The sequence below is a fragment of the Rissa tridactyla genome, chromosome 6, assembly GCF_028500815.1.
Source record: "Rissa tridactyla isolate bRisTri1 chromosome 6, bRisTri1.patW.cur.20221130, whole genome shotgun sequence".
Classification (NCBI taxonomy): domain Eukaryota; kingdom Metazoa; phylum Chordata; class Aves; order Charadriiformes; family Laridae; genus Rissa; species Rissa tridactyla.
Genome location: NC_071471.1, coordinates 37,881,339 through 37,893,572, shown reverse-complemented (window position 1 = coordinate 37,893,572; position 12,234 = coordinate 37,881,339). Strand labels below are relative to the sequence as shown.

The 12,234-nt window shown below is 38.0% G+C and overlaps 1 protein-coding gene across 3 annotated transcripts in view; it reads right to left on the bottom strand.

Annotated features, from left to right (window-relative positions):
* CTNNA3 (catenin alpha 3) overlaps positions 1-12,234 on the bottom strand; it is a 533,166-nt gene that overhangs the window by 403,934 nt on the left and 116,998 nt on the right. For all 3 annotated transcript variants that reach the window (XM_054204553.1, XM_054204552.1, XM_054204554.1), the window contains exons 6-7: positions 7,634-7,897; positions 1,544-1,747 (exon numbers count right to left, since the gene is read on the bottom strand). In XM_054204553.1, coding sequence (XP_054060528.1) covers positions 1,544-1,747; positions 7,634-7,897 — 468 coding nt within the window. The remainder of the gene's footprint in view (positions 1-1,543; positions 1,748-7,633; positions 7,898-12,234) is intronic.

Genomic DNA, 12,234 nt, shown 5'->3' with positions numbered 1-12,234 from the left:
ATGTAGCTTTACTACTGTAAGACATAGAATTTACCTAAAGGATTCTTGTGAGAAACCCACAGCGGTCTTTTGGACTAATACGCTTGCTATACACCACACCCGCATGTCCCACATGCTGTGGCTACTACAGGTTGATGCCCTCCCTAGTTAAACCTTCAGCCATTTAACAGCAAACCTGATCCACCCTAGAACAGATATCGCAAGAGACGTCTGCTACAAGAAGGTATCAAAGGCTAACATTCCAAGCTAAACGGAGCTACAGAAATCCCATATAGCTAATCCGTGTGTAAAGCACCACCAGAGAGGTTCAAGAATTATGTTGCATTCAACAGAAACTGCAGCTAAATTTTGAGTAAAAATAGAGAAGCATCTTTATCTCATACAGGGACTAAAAGAGCAACTTGAATTCACAGAAAATGAAATAAATCAGCTGTAAATCCCAGCTGCCCTTTGCCCCCCAGTAAATAAAAAGAAAAGTACACATAGTACAATATCTGTGAAATGAAAAAAGACCTGATATGCATACATTATCTTGGTCCTTACACTTTGTTATCCTAATAACAGGATAAAACAAAGAAAACATTCTTATTAGAACGGCTTTGGACTGAGTTAACTAGTATGACTTCCAGAATAGAAAGGAATTTCAGCTTCCAAAAAAAGAAACAAATAGCTGTATCATATAATTATCCGCTCAATGTGCTTGTTGAATCATCTTGAAGTATCTTTAGATAAGAACAGTATGCCTACAGAAAATGTTTCCAGAGGAAAAGCATAATATTAACACTGTGTACCCACATTAATAGTATCCAAGTATTCACCATTTTATCATTTAACTGCCAGACATAAGAAGTGCCAAATCCATTCTTTAGATTTAGTAGTTATTTTTAAAACACAATCAAAATATATTCCTTTTCAAAAATTCACAGATTAATTGGCCTATAAGCATGCCAGACAACCAGATTTCTGGATTTACCAAACAGTCCTAGTTTTCTAATTTAGCAATTAAGTAATTTCTACACTTGTGCTTGGTGCTCTTAAACAGATCAAATGTAGTGGTGTGAACACTCTACTTCAAAATTATACTAACAGATTACTTATGTTTTAACAAATTATTATTTTAATTCTTGCATTCTACAGGAACTAAGATTACCTTTTAAAAACCATGTCCCCAAATTTTAAGAGGGAACTAGGAAATGAAATCACAAAGAAACTCTTGTTGCCAGCATATGAAGGATTATGTCTGTTTTGTACTAACGACAGTTCACAACAAGCCTAAAATAACCTAAACATTAGTACATCGTACCTGTAATATAGCATTTTCCAAAGACTGTATGATATAATACGATTCTCACTATTTCTGGAGGTCCATATTTAGCTTTTGCTTAGACTTAGGTAGAAAAACGTTCCTTTCAACCTTTTGAAGAGCATGTTCAGAAATATAGGTTAAGCTCTAATTTACACTAATTATAGGTTAAATTCTAATATGCACTAAAATAGGCTTTGAGACAGACATTAAAAAAAGGAAAAGCGCCTGGTTACCTACATTGTTTATGTATTCGGAAAGCAGGTCTTGGAGAGCTTGGCGGATAGCATTGCATTCAGCAATGATACGTTCTCGGTGAAAATCACGCGTGCAGGAAGAATCAGCTAGCAAAGCTGCACCACTGATGATAGCTTCCAAACGTTTCTCTAGTGATGGCCTTATTTTCTCTTCATTCACTACAAGAGGATCCAGGATAATTAAATTCTGGAAAACATCAGGAGCACAGGTAAGAAAAGTCAGCCCAATGAAGCTGTTGCTTTATTTTTCACTTGCATGAATTACAGTGACATTATGCTTCCCAGATGCGACTAGCCCTTTCCCCTTGCAGTATCTAAAACACTTTTGACCATGGCAGATTCTGTTTTCCCTACTTGGGGCTATGCATATAGGTCATTCGCAGACAAAGCCAATTTCTTTCTATCATTCAGATCTCGCTAGTTCTAAGCCAATATCCATGTTATCAAATCCTACTGGCCTGGACCCAGCACTAAGACAGCAACAGAGCTTTCCAGCCGGAGCTGGTTCACACCTAAGCAGCTCACAGAACAAGTAGAACAAGACCACATCTACCTGCAGACCATGTTGACATTGTCTGACCACAACTGCCTTGTCTCTGAGTCCTTCCTCTGTTTCCTACTTTTGCTGCACAAGATGCAAGATTTTCATTCTCTTCTACACCTGTATCTGGCATTTCTTCTTCTACAAGGCATTTCATTTCTGGAGACAGAAACGCTACTTGTCTACCTTTATAAACGTGCATGCATTCTTATCACTGCAGTATCTATTTGGTATACGAATCTTCACCACATCCTGCTCGACAACAAAAAGCTACCAACCCCATTTTATAAGCAAAGAACTGAGGCCCAGACTGCCAGGTTCATGGCCATACAGAAGGTATGTCTTAAAACGGGTGACAGCATGCCATCTTCCCAAGTTCTCGGACAGCATTGTTTCTCCTCTTCAAGTTTTGTCACTGCAGTTGTAAAAAAAGCGTTTCTTATTTCAAACTCTTTCCTGTGTCTGTCTACACTTACTGAGGGTCATCTGTCTTCCTTACCCTCCCATACAATGGGTCTGTCTTGTATATTTACCTTGTAAATTCTTAAAAAGAGAATTATGTTATACTAAGCTTGTAATGTCTATTTACAATTATGACACTGTGTATGAGTTTACTACTCAGTAATATTCTTTGTTTTATCTGAGCATCTCAGACCAGAGTCTCAGCTTTGTTTGAAAGAGGGGTTCAACACCCCCAAAATTTAGACTTTTAGAGATGAGGAGGACCTCTGGATTGAACACAAAACCAGCAGTGCTGGCTCACAGCTGAGAATGTTAAATCACATTACATGAGCAGTCTAGTTCTGCTGATTTTCAGTCTAACATAATCCCACGCTGTCACAGAAAGTCACTGCTGTTACCTTTAACAGACTCAATACGGGCAAAGGTCAAAATAGTAGCTTTTGTTCAACAACTGTTTTTTCAAGGGACACAGGTATAAGTGTCCTCTTGCTTTTGACTCACTAGGGTAAACAAAAGCAGATGACTGTTTTGGCATGATAAAATTAATTACATTTGTGTGTCAAGCAAACATTCTAAAAAGAAAGAAAAGGAGAGGTGGTATTTCATGAAACCTGAAAGTCTCTTTGAGCTTCAGCATTTAAAGAAATTCAAACCAGTAATTTTTAATCTAACTGAACATCTGAAACAGTGTCATTACGGTCCAGATCACCAAGCCTATATTCCATATAAATCCATTCACCTGTTACTTCTAAATGTGGTTCCAAGCTTTCAGAAGAAATATTAAACAGGAAAACTATGCTATATACCCTTAAGTGGAATTTAGGACAGGTAAATCAGAATTTATCTGTGCTTATCCAGCATGTGCCGGACTACTTTTAAGCTGAAGAATTTTAATTATTTTTTCAATTTAGATTGAATATCACAGTTTCAGGTACTGTCTAGCTTAAGCAATTCTAAGAGTAGTGAAAATGTTCTATTAGAACATCATAAGATAAAAGCTTAAACAGCTAGGAAAGGGGACTTCAGTCACCTTGAAATTTTCTTGCTAGTTACTATTAACATTCTCTTACGCTTTAGGTATGATTTAGGGAAAGGAAGACTTTTTTTAAGTGTTCAATCCTCCCATCTCTTCTGAAATATACAGAATTGTTTTGAGAGAGGTGGGAGATTGTCCAGCAAAACTAGAGAAAAATCAGACTTCATACTCTGATTATTTCCAAAGGAAACCACTGCAGGTTCCTTCTGCATTACTGTGTCCTTCAAATGGAAGCCTGTATTTCCCAACTTGCAGGATCAGTGTAGGTTTCACCTCCACTACCGTTTCATTGCCCTGAAGTCTTTAAATTTGAAAGAATTTAAAAGTATTCCAGTTGTTTAAGTACTCTCAGTACTGCAGCCCCATACTTACTATCTATTTACATACATAAAAATCAGTGGACAATGAACCTTCCTAAATAACTCCTGTGAGACCTTCTGGGGCTTAAACTTCAAGGATTATGTTGTGCTTCATACCAGAAATGGGAGCTACATGAACTCTAGTCCTCAAATGTCCAGAAACAATGACTAGAAAGAAAAGGTACTAGTGAATTTCTGTCTCTCTCCACATTTTCTGTGTTGAGTTCAGGGATTTTCATACCACTGCAAACTACCACAAAAAATCAGGCCAGTGCTACTGCTAGTGCAATTTTCTGTTGTCTATTCTGAGAGATTATAAAAAAGTCTAACACTAAGTTTATGGACTTGATTCAGAAAGTGACAGGATAGACCATTAAAATGGTTTATGGGTCTCTGTCAGGTGTTTATGTGCATCCAGCAGATGCAACTTGAGATAAAGTTAAAGTATTAACTACGTATTTCCAAGCTCCTGGATTTTCTCAAACCAACGTTCACCTATCCAGATACATGCAATATACTGAAAAGGAGGGAAAGAGATTAAATATTTTGAAGATGAAAACCACAGCTATTTGTATATCCATAAGAGCAACATACTTACCCTATTTGTATCTCTTAATTACTTCCTAATTGAAAGATGTACAAAATATATTGATCGTGGAAACATTACTCTCACATGCAACTTTGGAACCAAAGCCAAACTGTACGCTAGCAAAGACAGAGCAAAGGAAATAGGCAGTCCCCTGCTTTCATCCTCTTTTGCAGAAGTAGAGTAGATGGAGCCAGCTAAGAACTGCTCGGTAGATACCAAAACAATACGACTTTTGCTCTCTCTCAGAAAAAGAGAAGAAAAGCTGAAATTTTGCCAGGGCCTGGCAAGTAAGCACCCTCAGCACCAGGCTATATGTACAATGGTCATCATAATGTAAAACACACCTGCCAAGTAGAATATTTAAGTGCTATTATAGAAAGAAACAGCTTCATTGATTATGGAAGACTAAACACAACTGAAAGCCAATTAGCGATTTAGGTAGCAAAATGACTGCCTTCAAATCTCAGATGAAACGGGAGTAGAAATGTCTTCTTTAGGAGACAGTCTGTAGAAAGTTCATGCAAAGATGGACAAATTGCACTGGCAAAAAAAATGCTACTACAGTTCAGCTCTAAAAAAAAAAATCTAGGCAATAATAACCAGGGAAATATGACTTAACTTTCTGCCCACAGATTAAATTCTTCAAGCAATTTCATCAAATATTTATGATCAGTGCCTCTACACAGAAAAGACAATCCAACTTCCAACCAATCAGAAGACACCAGATATGCAACAAGCATTTTGCGGTTTTACTTTACCAGGGCTAAACAGTGGTTAGCTACCTGAGTTCTTAAACATAAGTGAGCATTCAAACAGAATTATTAGATCCCTATTTTCTCCCTCATTGGTCTTCTGATCCATGAGAAAGGGGATCACAGGTATCCAAAAACCTGGTTATCTTTCCTGATGTTTTGGGCTGATTTACAGTATTTTGACATCTTATATGTAATTGCTCTGCTAGATAGCCATGGTCATTAAAGGATCACATACCAGATGAATATGCTGACAGAGAGTCAGGCATGCAAGATTTGTATCATTTTGTGAGAAATCTCTTTACGTTCAGAAGATGCAAGACCAGCGAAAGGCATTAGATAACCTGCACCTACATGCTCTTTTAACACAGATTTTAATAGGCAAACAAATTTGTAACGTTACAATTTTGTGTTTATTTATGAATGACATGGTAGTTACATGGAGCCTTTAAGAGGAGTTCTTGAGAATCTACTGATTTAAGAGTTAGCCACTCTAATTTTACTGGTGGTTTTCTCACCTATAAATCTGTAATAACTTTCACGCTGCCAGCAGTAGCAAAGGAAGAATGACATTGCAAAACATCTAGATACTAGATTGTTGGGTAAGCTCCATGATACATTTCCACACTATAAACATTTAATGAGATTTGTTCCCAACAGACTATTTGCTATATCAATCTATTTCATGGCACTGTATTTGCAACAAGAAGATAGAGCAAAGGTTATTTCAGGTCCTTCGTCAATAGAACTTTCTGTAAAGAAAGAAAAGTGCAACCACCTAATTAATAAAATCATTTTAAGACGTTAAATGCTCTATAAATTGTGCTTTATCTAACTCACACAGATTCAGTTCCCATTTGTATTACATAGGTAAAAATATATTTAAAACTGGATAAACAAATAGCTTTTTACAACAGACTTCTATGTTCTTATGTTTCCAATTAAAAACAAATTAAATCCAAAAGATAATTTTTCCATTTTGTGATTGTCATTATTCTTAAATTTTAAACCAATAATAAATTCAATTACATTTAAAAAAAAAAATCATTAAAATGGTAATGCTCACATACCATTGTCAAGATTAATTCATCTGTGGTCAGAAGATGCAATCCTTTTGCCAAATTTTGTTTAAAAAATTTCTACGTAAACCAGGTAAATGATAGCTCTCATTTACAGTATGTCATTTGTCATTCAGAGTTTCATTGGAACAAATCATGTATTACTCTTAAATGTTTCTTTTTTCTTCCATTTATTAAGAAAATAGGTTAGAAACTGTAATTTTAAAAGCCAGCGTGAGAAGCAAGGAAGGATGACATGTAACATCAATTGTAGCCTGTTCCTTTGGGGGGAGAAAACCTGTCAGATTCAGCTTTGAGCATGAATGAGAAGTCCATTTTGATCAATAAACTGCCAATACAAGATTTGCATTAGATATGGATTTCCATGTATTTCTCTAACCTTTCCTTGAAAATGTTAGACAATATATATTATCATCAGTTATAACATCAATTCTCCTGAAAACATATCAACAACATTGGAGTTCCGAGGCTGAGACCTGATAAGTCGAAGAATTTGCAACCATAAAGAGCCATATTGCAAATATGTTTGGAAACTTTCATTCCTTTTGTTGACCTGGGCCTACATCAGTTACACCAGATGAGGAGCATGGTCTGTAACCTCATCTACAGAAGATCTTTTACCATTTTTGGCAGGACAATGGAAAATAACACTGGTAAGAGACAGAGCAGCCATGAGAAAAAGGGAAAGCTCCATACAAAAGCTTAGGATGAGGTCAGGAGTAGAGAAAGAACTGACTACTTCTACTGGAAGTAGAAATGCACAACTTATAAAAACATATTGGTTATGTCACTTTATTTAATGATAAGCAGAAAATACAATTAGGTTTCTAATGACAAGTTTTGGAGTAAATGACTTCAACTTGCGATGTACTAGTTCAAATGCAGTCAAGTTAGCAGTGATCACCATCATCTGATAATCACTGTTATTTGTAAACTGAACTCATGGGTTCTGCCCACCTCCTCAAAGATGTGCCTGTCTCCACCATTAGTGACACACTTGGAACTAATTCTTGCCTGCTGTTCGAACGAAGTCAACTATTGAACACCCATGAAAACTTAATCCCAAACTCTTTTGAAGGAAGTGATGCTTCTCAATGAAATAATTGAGAATGATACTGTTTAGACTAGGACTAAGCAGAGCATTAATTTCTAATGCCTTTAGGTCTGTCGCTTATGATAGTAATAGTTAATTTAAAAACAAACCAATCATTTTTTCAAAAATGTTGCAGTCTCACAAGTTTATGGGTTTACGTACCTCAAGCTCATCAAGAGCACTTCCAAGAGTGGCTGTGTGAGATGTAGGTTGTCCTACTTTATTTCCAACTCCTTGGGAAGCATTAGAAATTACATTGAGAGCATTCTGTATTTCATTGCAAATTGAATCCTTGCTGGCTGTAAGGGATGCAACATCTGAATGTTCCAAACAAGCTGAACATATTGAATGTAGGAGAGAGGAATTTTCCTTTAGGGATGCACGTGCTGCAGCAATTTCATCTCGCTGATTGCTAGATTTCAAATCCTGTCAGGAAAAGAACATGCTATTTATTTCCAAAAGCACTTCAAAACTGACAAGTAATGTATAAACACTTTTTTTTCTCTCTCTACTCTGTTTAAGGAAACATCAAGTTAAATTCATCAAAGTTTGTGAAAATGGACTACAACAGTACTTAAAATTGAATCAACTTTATCTCACAAGAAATGAACAAACTCTGTGTAAAACAACCCCATTTTTTATTGTGTCTTATAACCAGCACCGGGAACTGCCCGCATTTTGCTTGGTTTTAAGCACATGAGAAAACTGGCCTGGAAATTAGCTGTCTTGTCTCCCAGACATGTCTGTCTGTCTTCATAAGCAATAGAGAAGGACAGAGGTACCAACAGGGTTAAGCAAGGAATTTTGTAATTGTTGCATCTAAACAAATTTCCTGTGGTTTTTCCCTGCCCCACCAGTACACGTCCTGAGCACACTGCAGAAAGGAACAGCAGGTCAGGGATGAGTACGCTGTACTCCTGGGAAATGGGAAGCATGGAAGGGGTGGAAATGAAAAAAGTGCTTGAGAGAAGCCATCTTTGTGAAGTGCCACTGCCTGTTTCTCCTCTCTCCCTGCTACGTACGCACTTAAAGCGCTCAGGGATCTCACCATGCTCAATTTGTTCCTCCCTTCTCCATCCAGATCTTCTTGAAACCCTCTTCCTCCTGCCAGCCCAGACAACCAGTAACACACAGTTCGACAGAGCTGCCAAGTCAGATTTAACTGTTTCTAGGAATCAAGCTTGGAAGCTGTTATTTGGACAGCTGAACGTTATGGACTTTGTGACAACGATACAGTCAACATCAGGAATGTAAAGAGCCTCCTGCCTCACGCTATTTTACTCTAGATATTCTCCCCCTCTCCTTCTGCATCTTGTCCCTTTGAAAAAAAAAAAAAAACTAGTAGATATTTGCAAAATGGCTTGGGTGAAGGAGACAGTTAAATTCAGGGGGAAATGAAAAAGGAAGGGAAAATAGCGCATCAGAACAATAAAAGCCTGTGGCACCAGCTTCAAATGATGAGAAGAGGCACAATGAAGAATGAACAACAAAATGCATACAACACTGCTCGCAGCCTGCTCTAAAGCAAGCTGAAGTCTTTCTAATTATTTTCCTTTGCATTGCATCAGGCTCTATACACATTATTTACAAAAGCATCACAGTATCCACTTCTCACTTCCTAAAGTTTATAATTTTACGGCTGAAGAAAAAACCATTCAATATTAAATGAACCAAGTTCTATGTTCTTAAAATCTCATTTACTGCAAGATATGCATTGGACATAGGATTGCATCTTACTTCCTCAGGCTAACTTGGAAGTCTCAGGGCTACCGTAAAAAATAAACAACAAAACCCCAAAAAAATCCCACCCGAAATAAGAGAGAGAGAGAGAGAGTGAGGGAGAGAAAGTGAAAAGTGGAGCCTTAAACAGAAGCAGACAATGGTTTAACCAGCTGATCACACAGACTCTTGTTCTAACTAGTGAACCTAACCTTTCCTACAATTAAATTACAAGACAACAGAATGCCCTTTTTTCTCCTGTGCTGCAAGGAAGCTACAGACCTAGAGATACAACGGTAAGTCAGTACAACACTTCGGTCTAGCTGCCTTCTGTTCTTAACCATTTCTTACTTTACTGCATCATATGCAAACAATCAAACTCGAAAGTCCTTCCAAATGACTTTTTCCCTCTACAACAGTACTGTCTAACCAGGAACAAGGGGTTCATAAGAAATCCAAAACTGGCAAGCCAGTAGCACAAAACCAGCAATGGCAAGTCAATAACATGGCATCCAGAAACATGCCTGGAAATAATGTTCAGAAACAGTCTAAAAAATTCAATGCATAAATGTTTCTAAAACACAGAATGTTTTGTTTCACACAATACTGTATACGGTTTCAGAATCATGGTATTGGTAATTTCACCTATGAAGAGTTTCACTTTTGTTCATTAACACTTTAAAAATAAATAAAAATGCTTAGACCCATGAAATTCATCACTACTTTGTTGTTCAGTTGTGAGCCTTGGAGAGCCCCAAAAGAAACTGTAGAGCCTTTGCTTTTTTCAACCTTGATGAAGAATTAATTTCTCAAGATTTTTCCTGTGAACAGGAAGAGACAGTTGATAATCTTAGTCTGACCTTCTGCACAAATGGGCCAAAACCCCCTGCAACTGAGTGACTTCTCTATCAAATCTTTGCATACGTAGATTATCAGAATAATGTAACTAGTTCTCTGAAGAAGGAAGTTAGTCTCTACAAACAGATTGTTAGCCCATAGCCTGTAAACATTTTTCCACTCGAGAGAAAAATACTGAAACCATCCAATTCCTTTTCTACTCGTCAAGGAGAATATACCACTAGGAAACACAAGAAAGCAACACTGAGAAAGTATACAGTTTCTTTTAAGTTATCCTTTGATAGAACATATCACTTGAGAACTACAAGTGGAGTGTTAACATGCTCCTATGAACTATCAAGCCACCACAGTTCTAAACAAGTTGATGGGCATTGCGCTAAATTTTAATAAACTGCACACTTTTAGACAAGTTTCCAAACTAACATCATAGACTTTTAAAGGTCTGAATCATACAGGGAAAGCTATGTACATATAGGATTGAAATATCTGTAAAACACGGCACCAGAACAAGAGGAACAGGAGAACACATACTATGACCATATTTTGTGTTACTCAGAGACTGTTTTAAGTATGGATGGATCATTTTCCCCCTGCACAGAGGCAAAAGACAAACAGGACCACAGAGAAGAAGGTTTGCAAACCAGTTCTTACCACTGCTCTCTTCATACCATAATATCTGAGCATCTGTAGTTCTACATTACCAAGCTTTAGTCTATTTTTCTTTTCCTTCACAGCTTACCACCTTTCTCTTATTCCAACTTCTTTTTAGACTAGTGGGCTGTTTCCACTGGCTTGGGATGTGTTCTTCCATACTAAGTCAGCTCATATGTCATATGAGATGAGTTTAGATCAAAGATAATCATGATACAAGACGATCTTTAAGGTCCCTTCCAACCCAAACCATTCTATGATTCTATGTCTCCAAGCATTGCCATCTAAGAGGCCCAGTACAGTGATACTTCCCCAGGCTGCTGTCCCAGCCGCCCTGGGACATTACTACTCCTCATACTTGGTTGTCCCTGATAAGAATGGAAAATGAATGGATAGTTACATATTCCCAGCTGTGGATTGTTCCAGCCAAACATGGTGAATGGACAACTTCGAATAGAAAACTTGAAAACTACCTTCACAGTTAAGCTTTGCTTGCACTGCTTCAATAAGGAAAAAAAAAAAAGGGTGGGAAAAAAAAAAAAAAAAAAACAACTGTTCTTTATTACACTAAATACACTTAAAGTTTGACAGCACAATACACAAGGAAGCCAGCTCTTGTTCACTGAGTATTCATATCAGCACAGCTTATGGAATCCGGGCACCACTGTGGATATAAATCACCCTGCTATATTTTGTATCGGCTGCAGTCAACACAAGGTTCACAAAGACAGCTTCAAATAAAGTGCGCTGCAGTCCCCCAGCTCACTCTTCACAGAGACAGATGTCATTGAACTGTGTTATAAATCTAGGAAAAACACAGACATAAAACCCCCCACAATTTCATAGTACTATAGGGCTGGGGGACAAAAGCATTACTTTTTATCACAGCTTATATTTGGGCTTTTGTGTTCAGCTTTCAGTCAAAAGTGACTGCCAAATTGCATGTATTTGGTGAATCAAAGACAATAACAAAGCTCAAACTCTTCCGAGTGCGTTCATTCACTGCTTAGCTGGGTAAGGCCCCAGTTTACTTATTTCCTAAGTACTGTGTAGTCTTAATCAGTGGATGAAAATATCTCACAGATAAGAAAGTGACAAAAGATCTGGGGTTGATACTGACTGCCATATTGCTGTTCAGCTGTGTCAGGTCTGCCAAGATAATGCTACTTTCACACAGTTTTTAAAGGCTTATAACTGTCAGGACCCCGAGGTCCTGTCCAGCCTCAGCTGGGGCCTCCATCCACCCTCACCCTTGGGCCCTGGAGCCCCAGCTCAGCTCACTCTGTGACCTTTGGTCCTTCTCTGAGCTATGTCATGGGACTGATGGTCTTCAGCTCAGCCACAGCCGCCCCCCTGTCTGGCCATGGGCCCCCCGATCCAAACCTCAGCCCACAGACTAACCTTCTGAGCTCCATCCTGCCCTGTCACCAGGGTACTTCTGAGATACCACACGGCTGTCTCTCCCCTGGTTAGCCCCACCAGCCCTGACCCTCAACCTGATCCATGGACTGACTTCCAGCTTGTCACAGAATCAC